At 48.5% G+C, this 16,136-nt stretch overlaps 1 protein-coding gene across 3 annotated transcripts in view; it reads right to left on the bottom strand.

Annotated features, from left to right (window-relative positions):
- The window catches only part of LOC142571305 (retinol dehydrogenase 12-like), a 170,381-nt gene that overhangs the window by 15,097 nt on the left and 139,148 nt on the right, over positions 1 to 16,136 (bottom strand). For all 3 annotated transcript variants that reach the window (XM_075679558.1, XM_075679557.1, XM_075679559.1), the window contains one exon: positions 1,515 to 1,624. In XM_075679558.1, coding sequence (XP_075535673.1) covers positions 1,515 to 1,624 — 110 coding nt within the window. The remainder of the gene's footprint in view (positions 1 to 1,514; positions 1,625 to 16,136) is intronic.

Below are 16,136 nucleotides of genomic sequence, written 5' to 3' on the forward strand. Positions count from 1 at the left end.
ATTGAACTAAATGCCGAAGAAATTACACGTTTGCCTCCAACATCACCGCTTATTAAAGCCAAAGCAAACAGCATACAAAGTTTCGCTTACATCGATCCCCACAATGCAAACGCATATTTTTTTGCAGCGATACTCTAAGCGTCTCTTGCTCATGTCGACTGCTGACCGGTTGAGGCCACTTAAGATGCAAGCGCTCGTGGGAGATGCTCGTCACCCACGGGCATCACTGGGTCAGGCTCTCAGGTAGCGGTAACAACACAGTGCCATGTCGCGGCTACGTTCAGCGGTGTGCCATGCTTTCCCGTAGAAGTGTCGAGACTGGAAAAACAATATGCGGATCCCACGCACTGTGGAAATCGATGTAGGCGAAGCTTTGTACGCTATTCGCTTTGAATAAACAATAATTAGCGGTGATGTTGGCGGTGAATATCTAATTTCTGCAGTGTTTATTCATATACGAGTGTTGCAGCTGATGTTAATGGTTACCTTGCGTGCACCACTACTGTTTGCGTAGTCCACAGAACACGCGGAAAGACGTGTTTGTTTGAGGCGTTGTTGTGCGTCGTTGTTCATAGGATGGAAGTAATAGGACTAAATAGATAAATATGACGGAACTAAACGGAACCTGACAGCGGAAGTGGCGCAAAGGAAGTGTGGAACCAAGAAAGAACGACTTCGACATGCTGCCAAACATGCTCAACATGAGCCTCAATCTGAGCCTGAAGCCGCACGTAGCAGAACGTCGGCGCTTGACGAGGAACAACATGAAGACACAGCGCGATAACAGGGCAGTGACCAATACTAAAACTTGTGAATAAACGCTAAATTAGACATTGGTGTTTTGTTTACGAGAGATTGTGCTGGGCTCTCGAGATACATGAATAAAGTATTTGGTGTGAATTTGCACTGACATTGCAAAAGAAGCGGACCAAACATAGGTTTCAGCACTCTTTATACATCTAAAGGACGCTCCGCTGTATGTAGATTCCAGCAAAGTGCACTGGATCTTCTACAATTTCTATTAATTTTTTTATTAATTCAAGTCACAAGTAACATAAGAAAAACAGATCTTTCGGCAGCCCCAATCACGCATACTTGCGTCGTGCACTCGAGGCCATGTATACTTGAGGACCTCCAGCGTAGCCGGCTTCCCATGGAGCGCGTCCAGTGGTGGCCCTGGCTAATACTTCCAAGGTTAGTTCTAGAAGTAACACATAAATAGCCAAGGAAGTGGATGGGGAAACGGCGCCGCGGTAGCTCAGTTAGAGCATCGCACGCGTAATGCGAAGACGTGGAATCATTCCCTGCCTGTGGCAAGTTGTTTTTTTATTCACTCTCATTGCCATTAATTTATCATTTCTTTAATTCAATTAGTAAGTACAATTTCCCCTATGCTGTCCACTGGAAATGGTAGCATAACTATTTAGCCATTATGAGCAGAAAGGCACGATACTTAACAGGAGGCACACCATTGGGAACATTTGCCCCGTGAAAAACAATCAGGAGGCACTCACCTTGCCGTAGAAGTTTAGCAGCAAGTTGAATAGCCACGTTTGAATATCGCTGCTGCGAACAGCGATTTCCGAGCGCACGAAGCCAGGGTGACAGCAGTTTACTGTTACACCTGCGTCAGAGCAAGCGGGAACAGTTTGTCACCGTGCACAAAGCTAGAAGGTAGTAGAATGAAGGCAGTGGGACATTACGGGAGAGAAAAGGCTTCACAGGAGCAGAAGAGGCAAGCGTTCGACCTCGTTAAGGGCAAAGAGACGGTGCGCAAATGGATGGGAACTTGAAGTGACCAATGGCGCTCTAGGCACACTGTATGCACAATACTAGCGTGTGGTGAGTTACTGCTTCGTTTAGCGCCACTAGAAAGACGGCACAAGTGGTAGGCTGGTATGATATCATGTACTCCTTTCTCTCGACTTCATTCCTTTTTTATACGCTTGCCTGCCCGGTCGATTTCTCGTCTAGTGAAGTGGGCTAATTCCAGAGATGGTGTAATCAAAACTGGGTCTATCCTAGAGACTGTGTCAAACGCAGTCGCATGGGTCTCATGGGTAGCACCATTGGCGCACTGTGGCACTGTGGTGTCACATTCGCAGAAAGCGCGTGTAAGACTGAGCGTATCGAAAACCAGCATTGCGGCAGCATGCCTTTTGCGCCTGTGTCATTGGACAGAAGCGCCATCGGAACGCCAAGAACGAGCATCCTGCCTGGCAGGCACGCATTTCCTACACTGCAGAACACGTTACGGCTAAGCCAAACGAGAATAAATAAGAGTTATGCAAACTTAACGCACACGTAGGGATCTATATGATGCGAAGCGGTTAACTAAATGATATGCCATTAAATGGGATGCGTATTTGTTATATATATATAAAGTTCTTTTTCAAAATTCAGCACGCAATTCAGCCCTGTACTCTGACGAAGGCGGTGTATAGCGTTTGTCAGATAAAGAATGGAGAGGTCGCACACTAAAGACAACAACGAGATCAGAGGCCACACATCAACATCTAGATGAGAGCTGTATGTGCACAGCGAAGTACGATACATATGTAAACACAGTTATTTGAACCCCTTCATACCCCGTGTGCCACAGCGGCAGATGCACGTTCTCGATGAATGGCCGAGAATGGGCACGTACACAGTGGCACATGCAAAATGGATTAGGTATGGGGTAGCCCATACTTCACCCATTTGAAATTATGGAAGTCAAAGAAGCAACTGAATATCATAGGCTATTGCATTAGGAGGTGTCCGTGTGCTTTAGACACACTTTGAGCCGACATCAGATGTGCAGATTTTATGTCGCGATACAATATGGCTTTAATTAAGCAGAACAGAGGCAAACTCACTGGAACCGCATTGTTGGTCCTCTCTGTCGTGCCTGTCATGCGAGAAACCGATGACCCAAGCCATAACCGCAGGAAGTTTATATAAAAAAATTCATCGAGGATTACGGTACTCCATATGACAAAATTTGAGCTAAATGCGTGTTTTCATATCGCGATATATGGGCAGGCGCGGATAATCCGTCTCGCGCGGCGCATTGCAAACGGAGCGAAGTGTGGCACGACCACTTCGCTAATCGGGAGCTCGCGAGAGGCAGCGTGTGGGTTAGCGATTCACAGCAGCCGCCGCAGACAGACCTCCGCTCATGCAGCACTTTGTTCCCATATATGGCATCCGTGGACGCGCTCGCCACGTGCCATCGGTGAACAGACCACGGCGCGCTACTCTGGCGCCATCTCGTAGCGATCGTCGCTGCAGTGCCCCTCTTGCGCAGCACAACGCTTTCGTCTCGAACTTTCACCATACCCTCCCCCTCCCACTCCGCTGCGGCCTCCACGGCTTCCCTCCCCGCGTTCCCTTCGCTATCGCCGTACTTCAACCCACCACCTACACTCGGCCATTGCTCTTTCATTCTTCGCTGGGCTCCTTCGCTCGGTTACGCCGAGGGACGCCTACGCTAAACGCAGGAACTGACACCTAGCTGCGCTCTAAAAAGCTTCGCTGTATACATTTCTGCAATGAGAGAAAAACAGCTCCTTGCGCGTAGCGGGAAATAAAATACACTTGCGCACGCCATGTTTCTTTTTGCATAGAATTTCATTATAACGCCTCAACAGACTTTTGCTTAGCGTAGGTGCCAAAAAGTGCGCTGGATCTGTCGCTTTTGCTACCTTCCTATCGCTGCTAGTTGATATTTATGCCAAAACAGCGATTTTCTTATCTTATGCGACAGCTTCTGCTGAGCCGTGCAGATGAGATATTGACCAAACTAGTCTTGCCAAGCCCTGGGCAGGGAAGCTAAAACACCTCTGCTTTGAAAGAATTGAATTGGAAAATTAAATTCTGAGGTATTACGTGCCAGCACCAAGATGAGATTATGAGGCAGGACATATAATGGGGGCTTGCAGTATGATGGTAGCGCATCGCAAAGGCAATATGTAGCATCTGTGATGCTCCAGTAGACGCTCACACTGCACCTCAAGTCAAACAGTTGAATTTACTCACACTGCATTCTCTGTTGGAGTTGAGGCTGTTACTAGCCTATCGTAAAGAAGCAAAGCAAAGCCAGTCATACATCACGTCGTTAGCACAATTAATTAGGAACAGAACAGAATACAGTACACGGTCACCTGAACACTGGTATGTGCCGCACCCTCGCACTAACTATGCTCTTCAAATGTTGTACCATCGTTTACCACGCCTATTAAACACGCTTAAATGTAATAACATAGATGTCACTTCCTGTCCTGTATCGCATTTATATGAGCATTTCAGTGATATTTGAAGACGAATTGATTTGTTGTTTGTGACTGTTTTCTGAAGTAGACTGTCGTCACACATCTCCGTTTGATATTAGCCTCTGTCAACGGCTCAATCATGTCTAATTCTTTCCTACAATGATGACTTTGTTAATGATTCTATCGCTACTTCTGTTGTTCTAGTGTACACTGTCGATTGCGTTGTTTTTGTGGTTTGTAATGTTTTCTTTTTCATTGCATTTCTGTTTGCTGGCATACTGTCTAAGCCAACTTGTCATTGTTTTCTTTTGCGTATGTATTGTTTTGTCGGTTCTAAATCAGTGCCTGTGCCTTCTGCTGCTGCCCTCAGACCGGGTTTAAGGCCCGTCAAGTTGCTGCGAGCAACTTTTTCCTTAAATCTCCCATAAATTGTCCGCTTATGGAAATAAAGGCATATTTGTATTTATTTGTATTTTATATAGACGAAGACGCAAGAAGGCGTACGAAAGACAGAGGCACGGAGCCGTGTCTGTATCTTTCGTGGGCCTTCTTCTGTCCTCTTCTATATGCGCTACCATCACCCTCAATCATGCCATAGCTACAAGGCGGAATTGGAGCACTATAGTTGACTTCACTTGTTCAACTAGCCCGTTCTTGCACATTAGCGCCGTGTCTGCATCTTTCGTGCGCCTTCTTGAGTCCTCGTATATATGCGCTACAATCGCACTTAATGATGCCATACCTGCAAGGTGGCATTGCGGCACTATAGTTGACTTGACTTCTCGTTCAAAGTGCCCTTTCTTACACATTAGGGCCGTGTCTGTGTCTTTCGTGTGCCTTCTCGTGTCCTTGTCTATATGCGACACTACACTCAGAGATGACATACCTACAAGGCCGCATTGCAGCAATATAGTCGAATTCACTTCTTGTTCAACGGGCCCTTTCTTTCCCATTAGCGCCGTGTCTTTGCCTTTCGTGTGACTTCTCGTGTCCTTGTCTATATGCGCTACAGTCGCACTCAAAGGTGCCATACCTGCAAGGTGGCATTGCGACACTATAGTTGACTTCACTTCCGGTTCAACGGTCCCTTTCTTTCCCATTAGCGCTGTGTCTATGTCTTTCGTGTGCCTTCTCGTGTCCTCGTCTATGTGCGATACAACCCCACTCAGAGATGCCATACCTACAAGGCGGCATTGCAGCACTATAGTTGACTTCATTTCCGGTTCAACGGGCCCTTTCTTTCCCATTAGCGCTGTGTCTGTGTCTTTGGTGTGCCTTCTCGTGTCCTCGTCTGTATGCGCTACAATCGCATTCAAGGATACCATACCTACAAGGCGGCATTGCAGCACTATATAGTTGGTTGACTTCACTTCTTGTTCAACGGCCGCTTCCTTACACATTAGTGCCGTGTTTGTGGTTTCTTCTGCGGCCTAGAGTAAATGTGTAACAACGCTAGTGGCACGTCGAACGAAAGTCTGGACAGAACTGGCAACAGAGACGTGGTCGGTAACCCAGTTGCGATACGAACCCCGCCACAAGTACACAACAACGATTCAAGGTTGCACTTACTACGTCAGAGTATTCGACTGCTTTTGTGATAGTGTGTTTTATGCAGCGCTCTAGCTTTACTGGCGGAGGAGCTACGCACGTTTCACTGTTTCTTCTATTTCGTCGATTTCCTTGTTATTTTGTATTGGTATATATTTTTAGAAGTAAATTTGTCTTCGTTGTTGGTTTCAATGTGTGTTCGTCACCTTTTTGCCTTCACACTAACCGATCAAAGTTCTTCAGGGGCTGCGTTCTTCGCGAACGCAAATGACCAAGAACCAATCGCTACTTTGCGCACAGAACAACGATCCGTAATTGTCCAATGCTTTCCCTTTCGGGTGAAACTGGGCCTTTCTGTAAGTAAAGCACCCCGCCATGCAACGCTAACCACGCTAACAAAAGCACCGCTCGCCACGCATCAAGTGTTTGGCTACATCTTCTGTTCTGGTTGTGTTTTGTTGTATCACGGCGCCATAGAGCGAAAACAGGCAGATTTTCTTTTACTTTTAGCTCTAGCGCGAACAGTTACAAAGTGCCATGCATTGTAAGAACCACATAAGTATAGAAATGAATATAATAGTTTGCATTAAGTAAACGATAATAAAATATTCGTTACCGTTTAACCAATACATTTCTGAAGGGTGTCCTCAAAGAAACCTTAATTGTTACCTTGCTTTAAAGGGAGACTAAAGCGAAAAAATAAATCAGTTTAGACTAATAAAACGTTGTTTGAGAACTCTGCAGGCAGTCATTTCAAAATAATAGTTTGAGTATTAGATGAGAAAATGAAGGTCAAAGTTTCAGTATTTGAATTTACCCGCCGTGGTTGCTCAGTGGCTATGGTGTTAGGCTGCCGAGCACAAGGTCGCGGGATCGAATCCCGGCCACGGCGGCCGCATTTCGATGGGGGCAAAATGCGAAAGCACCCGTGTACTTAGATTTAGGTGCACGTTAAAGAACCCCAGGTGGTCGAAATTTCCGGAGTCTTCCACTACGGCGTGCCTCATAATCAGAAAGTGGTTTTGGCACGTAAAACCCCATAATTTAATTTACTTTAGTATTTGAATTTCGCGCTCAAACCCCGACGCCGGTACGTCTGTGTGACGTCAGGGATTCTAAAGTATGTTTTCGGATTCGGGCCGCGTTGGCTGAGTGACCGTTCCCGAAACTTGCCAAGTTTAATATTCGGTTCCTTTAGAACACAATGCAGTCAATCTGTACCGCTACATACTTAAGTAGGCCCTAGAACATGCAATCAAAATCCATGACGTCACAGCGACCAGGTGCGGGAACTTCGAGGAGGCGTCGCCACCCGTCTTTCGTTCTTGCGCTTTTTCTGGCTTACCAAGCGTCTTAACGTGGTAAGAGTGGTGTTTTTGGCGTCGTAGAAAGGTAATTTATTGATGCAGAAGAAATCATTTTTCTCTTTAGTTACGATATTGCTACGGAACAGCCGCCACAGTGTGGCTGCACTGAGGACGACGAAGACGACGTGTGTGCCGGTTTTGATATAGCGTCGCCATTTTGGCCTCCGTGAGCTTACCTGTAAATAAATTGTAAATAGTATTCGGCTTCAGCTTCATCATCATCATCATCATCAGCCTGGTTACGCCCACTGCAGGGCAAAGGCCTCTCCCATACTTCTCCAACAACCCCGGTCATGTACTAATTGTGGCCATGCCGTCCCTGCAAACTTCTTAATCTCATCCGCCCACCTGACTTTCTGCCGCCCCCTGCTACGCTTCCCTTTCCTTGGGATCCAGTCCGTAACCCTTAATGACCATCGGTTATCTTCCCTCCTCATTACATGTCCTGCCCATGCCCATTTCTTTTTCTTGATTTCAACTAAGATGTCATTAACTCGCGTTTGTTCCCTAACCCAATCTGCTCTTTTCTTATCCCTTAACGTTACACCTATCATTCTTCAGCTTCACGTAACATTAATTTGGTGGAGGTGGACATTCCCCGTACCCGTCATGGAGCTTCACAGCGGTCGCAACGGCGAAAATGCAGCTTCGGCTCCTGCTGGCAGCATTTCATCTACGCAAGCGTCTCCGCCTGCAGCCCCGACCTACGTCGCCGTTTCCCCACCTGTTTCGATGTTTACGAAAAGGCCCTTCCTGTGACGCTCCCCAAGGCGTATTCCTTCAGCCAATCAGCAAGCTGACATGGCGGCTATCTTGGATCGCCTCCACATGTTCGCGAAATTGCAGATGCATTGCAATGGCTTCTGCACGCTATCGCTCACTTTCTTTTTGAAGCGTTAACGCCGCAATATAGCTGCCAAGGACCAAAACATATATATATTAGACGATAAAATTTTCAACCCCACGTCACGTTTCGTCATCTTGATGAAAAGGCAAAATTGCATTTTGCAAAACTTCCGTTTCCTGGCACGTTTCAAGGCACGTGAGCTCTCGACAGCCAATAAGAGAGTCAACATGGCGGATAATAGCGGTCGTGCAGCCGCCATGCGTGTCGAGAATAGAACCTTAGATCACACCAGCCTAGGTGACAATAGAACCATCGATAACATTCGAGAAGCTTGCTATACGTGCGGGCGCGTCCCGCGCTGGGCGATCACACTTGTCAGACAGTGAAAAGCGGTCACTCGAGAAAGATAAACAACTACACGTGCCACTCTTGTAATACAATTATCATGCCGTCGTCGTCATTACTTGGCCGTTGTTCCTTCATGCGACGGCATTACGCATGATGGGGTGACCACACGACAACGACTGCATGGCAAGACTCGCACGAAGAAGCTGGAACGACAGTGACGGAGCCACGAAGGCGTCGCGACCAGAAGCGCGTGCCTGGCGACCCGGGTCGGTGCGGACAACTCGGGTCCCTGGGTAGACATACTTAACATGCGTGAACTGGGCGAAGAATGCTAATTGCATTATTTTTTAGTCTTTACTAGCAATCCACTTGCTCCAGAGCAAGTATCGTGTGTTTGGAACGGCATTACCTCGGTTTACGAGCTCTCGTGAGGTCAGAAAAAGAATGGTGTTGTCCGCGTACACGATGTATTTTAATTCATTGGCTATGCTCATAATGTTGCTCGCATATACGTTAAAAATAAATCACTCTAAAAAGTTGCCCTTAGGAACGCCCCATTGAAATAAGCGCGTATTGAATATATACGAAAAGATAAAAACAACCTGTCTTCGGCACTTTCAACAGGACTGAAAAAAAGATAGGAGGAACGCCACGCACACTGCATTTCTGAAGATCAACATTTTGCGATTCAGCAGTTAAAGCGCTTTTTTAATTATCGACGAACACTTCCAGTGTTACTTTTATTTTTGTTCAATATTACCTAAAATAGGCAATCTTGCAATATGAGGACTGATTCAGCGGATTTTCCCTAAACCCAAAGTGACTTTGCAACTAATTGTGCTTTCTGAAAGACCTTCATTCGTGTTAGCATAAGCATTTACAAGGCCTCACAAAATACAGGGAGAACACAGATAGGGCAATAGTTATATAAGTGATTTCTGTCACCATTTTTAAATATACCAGAAACCCTTGCATTGTTCTTTGCTGTAGGAAACATGTCCGATTTGAAAGACAGGTTTGAATTGTGTCTCAGAAATGGTACTAAGGTGTTAACTGTAAAACTAATTTGCCTAATTTGTTGTCGATCATAATCAACTAAGTTTGTATATCTCAAGTTCAACAGCAAACTGAGTACTTTTTAGCATCAGTTAAGTTAAAGGCGGACGACTAATTCGTTATATCGGAGATGTAGCTACTAGCTCTGACATCGCAAGTGGCCGCAAAACTTGAAAAATCTCGCGGAATTTGCTTGAAAGTGTAGAGCGAGACGCAGGTACGTCATCAATTACAAGCTCACTTAACTATTTATTTTGTTTTAGAATATTATTGTTTAACCTCACAAAGCCCGACGTATCATACCTGTTAAGTTGAATTTGATGCCTAAGAGCAATGATTGAAGCATAGGAAACGTAATACTAGCGGTTTTGATATGCTGCAGGTCGTTTTAAGCTGTGCATAGTTCAGGAAATCAATTACTAATTACGTAAATCAAATGCTACCGATCTGTACTCAATTATGATTTCACTGTTTTCTTTGTAACAACATGCTCGCCATGACCAGAAACAAGTACAAACAAGTTGCTTTAATTTTGTTGGACGTGGAATGGCGTTCAGGCTTTGTAGGGCTAAATGCACTGAAGGCAACTGGATTCATGGCAAACAAAAAGTACTCGGACATCTTGGATTTCTAGATCGTTTTGACATGAATTAGCGCCACGCAGGTTTATGCAGATTGCGTTTAGTGACAATAGCTTTCTTTCCCCGTGGAAAGCATCTGTCGTAAACTGTCTTAAACAAAGTGAAAAATTACCTTATGGCACACATACGCTCCGAAACATTCGAAAGGCTTGATCCCCAGGCAGCATCAAGTCATAACCAACGAAAACAAGCACGTGGCTAACTAGTTACGCTTCACGACTCATTAGTTACGTTTTGATTTCCGGTTGTTGCGTCGAAAGACGGCGCGCAACCGACTCTGCCTCGTTCGCCGCACTCACAGCTGCTGCAAGTGTGGCGAGAGAACGCCCGTTTCACGACGCGGAACAGACAGACAGACAGACAGACAGACAGACAGACAGACAGACAGACAGACAGACAGACAGACAGACAGACAGACAGACAGACAGACAGACAGACAGACAGACAGACAGACAGACAGACAAAGAACTTTTATTTTGGTCCTGAGAAGACGATGAGTGTCCCCGTTAGGGGGCTGCGTCTGCGGACCGCACCCACGACGGAGCCGGGAGGTTGAGACTCTCGGCGATATCGTGGGCTCTCTGGACAGCCCTGAGTTGCTCTTCCTTGGCGGAGCTGGTGACGAGCCGGAGCCAGTCTTCCTCCGAAGAGGGAGACCCTGAGCCCCCGCACAAGTCGAGGCACTGCCAGAGCATGTGCTTAAGAGTGCATCTGGGATGTCCACAGCGCGGACAGCCCGGGTTGATGCCGCCTAGGAATTTTGAACAAATAAATGGAGACGGATACGTCTCCGTCTGCAGCATTCGCAGGGTGATTGCCTGTGGTCTGTTTAGGTGTGGGTGTGGAAGTGGAAACTTCCGACGCCCTAGTTGATAGTGCTTGCAGACCTCGTTAAAAGTAAGGAGAGGGTCCCTGTGCCATTGCCATCCCCCAGCCTCCGATTGCCCACTTCCGGCGCGGCGGGTGAGATCTCGCGCCTGGGAGTGAGCAAGTTCATTGGCGTTGGGGACGGCTTCATGAGCATCGCTGCCCATGTGACCGGGGAGCCAGATTAAGTGCTTTTTGCCTGTCCAAGATGCTGCAGAGAGAACGCGAGCGGCTTCCTTGCATACCGAGCCTTTCATGAATGCTCTAACGGCAGCTCGCGAGTCTGTGAAGATAGTGGAACGGTTCGTGGAGGCCATGGCGATGGCTACGGCCACCTGTTCGGCTTTGTCGGCGTTCACATTTTGATGCGTAAGCGACGTCAGCAGCTCCCCCCGCAGCGATGCAGCCACCGAAACAAAATGATTGGAAGCAGCGTATTGCGCAGCGTCGACGAAGGCGACGTTGTCCTCAATCTTAGCCGCTAGGCTAAGAAGGGCCCTGGCCCTCGCTTTACGTCTGCCGTAATTGTGCTGAGGGTGCATATTTCTAGGTATCTGGGATACTGAATACATTTCTCTGACTTTGACGGGGAGCGCGCACTCCCTCTGTTTGGTGATGCACGAACCTTGACCGATATGCGCTAGTAGCTGTCTGCCGGCTTCCGTGGAAGCGAGTCTTGCAACTTGTGCCATCTGTTGCGCCTCGACTATCTCTTCAAAGGTGTTGTGGACACCTAGCTCCAACAGCCTTTCGGTACTGGTGCTCTGTGGGAGACCTAGTGCCTTTTTTATGCTCTTGCGAATGATTGTTTCTACCCTAGCCGCGTCCCTTCTGCTCCATTTGTGGGCCAGGGCTATATAGTTAATGTGGCTGATTAGGAAGGCGTGGAAGAGTCGCTTAAGATTATCCTCCGATAGCCCCCCTTTTTTGTTGGCCACCCTCGTGATTAACTTTGTCATGGAATCAGCTTTGGTAGCGATGCGCTCTAAGGTGTAGTCATTACTGCCGTCCTCCTCCAGGAACATGCCCAGGATTTTGATTCTGTGTACTACCGGAATGACGGATCCGGTCTCGGTGGTGATAGAGATATTGGGAGGTGTCCCTTTCTTTGCACCGATTGTGGGTCGGTATAGTAGCAGTTCCGATTTCTTAGCCGACAGGCAGAGTCCTGCCTTCGCAAGAAACTCCTGAACGACTGTGATCGCTCTTTGTAATTTTTCTTCGATGTACCCGTCGCTACCTCCCTCGCACCAGACTGTGATGTCGTCGGCGTAGAAGGCGTGACCGACACCCTCAATCTCGGCCAGCTTTTGGGAAAGAGCTCTCATGGATAAGTTAAATAAAAACGGGGAGAGGACTGCCCCTTGCGGGGTGCCTCTGGGTCCGAGATCGAATGTTCTCGAGCCCAGAGCTCCTAGGCGAATAGTGGCTTTTCTATCCTTTAGGAAGGAGCTGATGTACTTGTAGAATTTGTCTCCTAGACCTGCTTCTTTAATCGATTCGAGTATGTGAGAGTGTGTTACCTTGTCGAAGGCCTTTTCTAGGTCCAGTGCCAAGACGGCTCTGGTGTCTCTGGAGGCCTTGTCAATAATCTTGTGTTTTAGAAGCAGCATTACGTCCTGTGTGGACATGGATGGTCTGAATCCAATTTAATTAAACGGAAATAGATTCCTTTCCTCTGTGAATTTAGTGGCCCTATTGAGGATGACGTGCTCGGCGACCTTTCCCACACAGGAAGTGAGTGAAATCGGCCGGAGCGAGCCAAGCTCTAAGGGTTTCCCTGGCTTCGGGATGAGGATTACGGTCGCGTTACGCCACTCCAGTGGTACCTCGCCTGTCTCCCAAACCTCATTGATTTTATTTGTGAGGAGCTCGATGGCCCCATCATCCAAATTCTTTAAGAGTTTATTTGTGATCCCCTCGGGACCCGGTGCTGATCTGCAATTGAGTTCGTATAATACCTCTCTCAGCTCCGCGTACGTGAAGGGGGAGCCCAGAGGGTCCGTTTCGTTCTCGTGCGTCGCAGAGAGGTAGTCATTGTTTGAGCCGGGTTCGATACAGAGGTACCTCGAGGCCAACTCGTCTGTAATTTGTTTCTCGGTCATGCCAGAGTTCTTTAAGTTGTGGATGAGCCTATCAATAGTGAGCCTCTGATTGGCTTTGGATTGTTTGTCCCCAAGCAGATGCTTGAGGATGTTCCATTTTGCTCCGCTCCTCATTTGCCCGTCGACGGCGTTGCATACTTCGTCCCATTGTTGCCGAGCGAGGGTTTGGCTATGTTCATCTATTTGCTTATTAAGTTCTGCAATCTTTTTGCGTAGGCGTCTATTTAACTTTTGTGTTTTCCATTGTGCCTGTAGCGCGTTTTTGGCTTCTAGCAGGTGTGCTAATCTACTGTCCATGCGCTCTACCTCTTTGTCCGTCTCTATTTCCTTTGTGGAAGCAGCAACGTCTTCTCGGAGGCGGGCGAATAATTCCTCTAACGAGCTGTATTTAGTCTCGTCCTTCTTTCTGATAGCTCTAAAGAGGTCCCAATCCGTTACTCTGAATTTTCTGAGAGGCGGTGATGACACTCTTATCGCGAGGCTGCTGATGTAGTGATCACTGCTGAGGTTCTCTTGTAAATTGGTCCATACCGGTTCCTCCGCATTCCTAACCATGGTCAGGTCTGGCGTGGTATCCCTGCTGACTGAGTTGCCAATTCTGGTGGGGTATTTTGGATCGGTGACCAAGGTGAGACCGCAGGCTGCTATCTGTGCCGCGAGGGCCTTGCCCTTGGCCGTATCTTTGATGTAACCCCAATCTTGGTGCTGTGCGTTAAAGTCCCCTGCTATGATAAGCGGATGATCGCCTGCAATTTGACATGCCTTCTGGAAGAGAGCGTTAAACGTCTCCCTTCTGTCGGCTGGCGAGCTGTACACGTTCAGAATGAAAACGGATTGGTTGAGTTTAGCGTTTTGGATGAGCTCGATCATGATGTGTTCGACTTTTAAGTTCGGCCTAACGTCGTGACGTAAATAGGCGAGACTCTTTGAGACGAGTGTCGCTATCCCTCTTTTGCCCTCCGAAAAGTGCGCTTCTGCATGGTAGTCGTGAAGAGCGATCACATCGGTGAGTGTTTCCTGGAGGAGGATTACTGACGGCCTTTCGTTAGCAGAGCTAAGTAGTTGTTGCAAGACTGCCTTCCTTTTGCGGAAGCTGGCGCAATTCCATTGCCAGATAACTAGATTGCTTGAGTCAGCCATTTTACTTACGTAGTGGGGGCGTACCGAGCAGCGCAAGCTGTCTGTCGGATTCTAAAATTTCGATCCTCGCTGTGTGCTCGTTCAGTTGGAGCTTGATGGGGCTAATTTCGGCAACTATGTTCGATCTTAGCTGGTCAAGCAGTTGCTTAATCCCCGAGACGTCAAGCGTCTCCGCGTCCATGGGCTCGGGGCTCGCCCTGCGTTTAGCGCCTCTGTTAAGAGAGGCGGCAGCTTGGCCGCCGATCGCGCGTTCTCTCTGCTGCATTTCCTGCAATAATGACTTAATTTCAGATAGTTCCTTTTTAAGAGACGCGTTTTCGCGCTCGAGTGATTGAATTTTGCCTAGCGTTTGCTCTTGGAGTTGCCCTTGTTGTGCGGGAGCACGGGTCTCACCTGTTTTGGCTGCCTTGTCCGCCCAGGTGGGTTGTGAGTTGATCCGGACCCGGGATCTGCTCCTGGATCTCGATCTAGAACGTTCCGCGGTGGCGTTCTTGGGAGCGTTCGTAGCTGGCGTCGTGGCTGGAGCTGGGGTTCCTCGACCCCCAGCGTTGCTCATTGCGTTGTTCTTCTTGTTGCCGCGTTTCCTTCCTCTTCTGCGTCGTCTCCTCACGACATAAGGAACTTGATACCTGTTCTTGCAAGTTCGGTCGCCGGTGACGTGAGCGTCTCCGCAAAGCGCGCACTTGGGTAGCACACATTCGTGTCCGTTTGTGGTTTGCAAAGTTCCGCACTTTTCACACACTTTTTCGGTCGGTCTGGGGCGAACGTCGTGCCTGTGACCGACTCGTCCGCAGTTGCGGCAAGTGTCTATTTGCCTCTCGTACAGCGCGCAGCGCACCATGTTGGGGCCGCAGCGGACATAGTTGGGCACTTTCATGCCGTTGAACAGTATGATCACGGTAGTCGACTCTTTTATGCGCCTGACTCCGAGCACCATCGGGTTTCTGGGTGTGACAAAAAGGCTTTGCAGTGCAGCTTCGGGCAGATCGGCATCGACGCCTCTGACCACGCCTCTGCAGGTATTACCCGGAGGCGTAATGTATGCCGCGATAGGGTGCCGTTTATCCGCCAAGATAATCTCCCGGACTTTGGAGTATGCACTGGCGTTCAATTCGGAGGGTGTGCTTATAACAAAGATATTCTGCATTGCATTCGCACACACGATATCCTCCTCGGCTGCCACCGGGGGCAGCTTGGCCGCCATTAAAATGGCGTTCGTGACTTTGATCTGACTGCATTTTCGCACGTCCAGCCCTCCCCCCGGGCGGTCGACAACTCGAAAGTGGGATTTAGGCAGGCGCGGTAGCCTGGAGGCTGCGGCAACCTTTCTTAGCTGGCTGGCTTGTTTGGCGCCAACGCGGGCGCCTTTTTGCTTTGCCTTGCGCGTCTCGTTCTCGACGCAGGTTTTGTCCGCGTTCCGCTTCCTGTGAGCGGTAATCCAGCCGTTGGACTCGGCGTCTTCTTTGGAGATTTGCTCTCCCTCTACCATTGCCTCGTAAGGCATAGCGGAATGTTCTGGAACGCTCTTTGGCGTCGGCTAAGCGAGCGGCCGCGCCCTCCCGCGCTACGGCGGAGCCGATGTCGTGCTAAGCCAAAATAGGCTTAACCCTTGGTGTCGGAGAAAGGACCCACAAAAAAGGTTTGAGTGGACCTACCGTGATAGATGCGCCATCCAATTGCTCCTTGTAACTTCCCGGAGTCGTTCCAGTAGAAATTGTGAGGAAAAGGTACATTGGAACAAGTAGGTCAACTTCGGTTGGCGGAGCTGATGCAGACAGGTCCGCACGTCACGCCGCCAACTAGCGTTCACGACGCGGAAGCGCTTGCGCGGACGCCCGACCTCGCTTCTCCCGAATGCGCGGCGTCGGAACGCCACAAGCGCTGGTCGCACGTGTCAGGCATCGTCGCAGATCGCAGCATTGCTCATGACGTCGAAAATGAAAAGGAGGTGCACGAAGTTGTCG

This window comes from Dermacentor variabilis, chromosome 2 (genome assembly GCF_050947875.1).
Source record: "Dermacentor variabilis isolate Ectoservices chromosome 2, ASM5094787v1, whole genome shotgun sequence".
Taxonomy (NCBI): Eukaryota; Metazoa; Arthropoda; class Arachnida; order Ixodida; family Ixodidae; genus Dermacentor; species Dermacentor variabilis.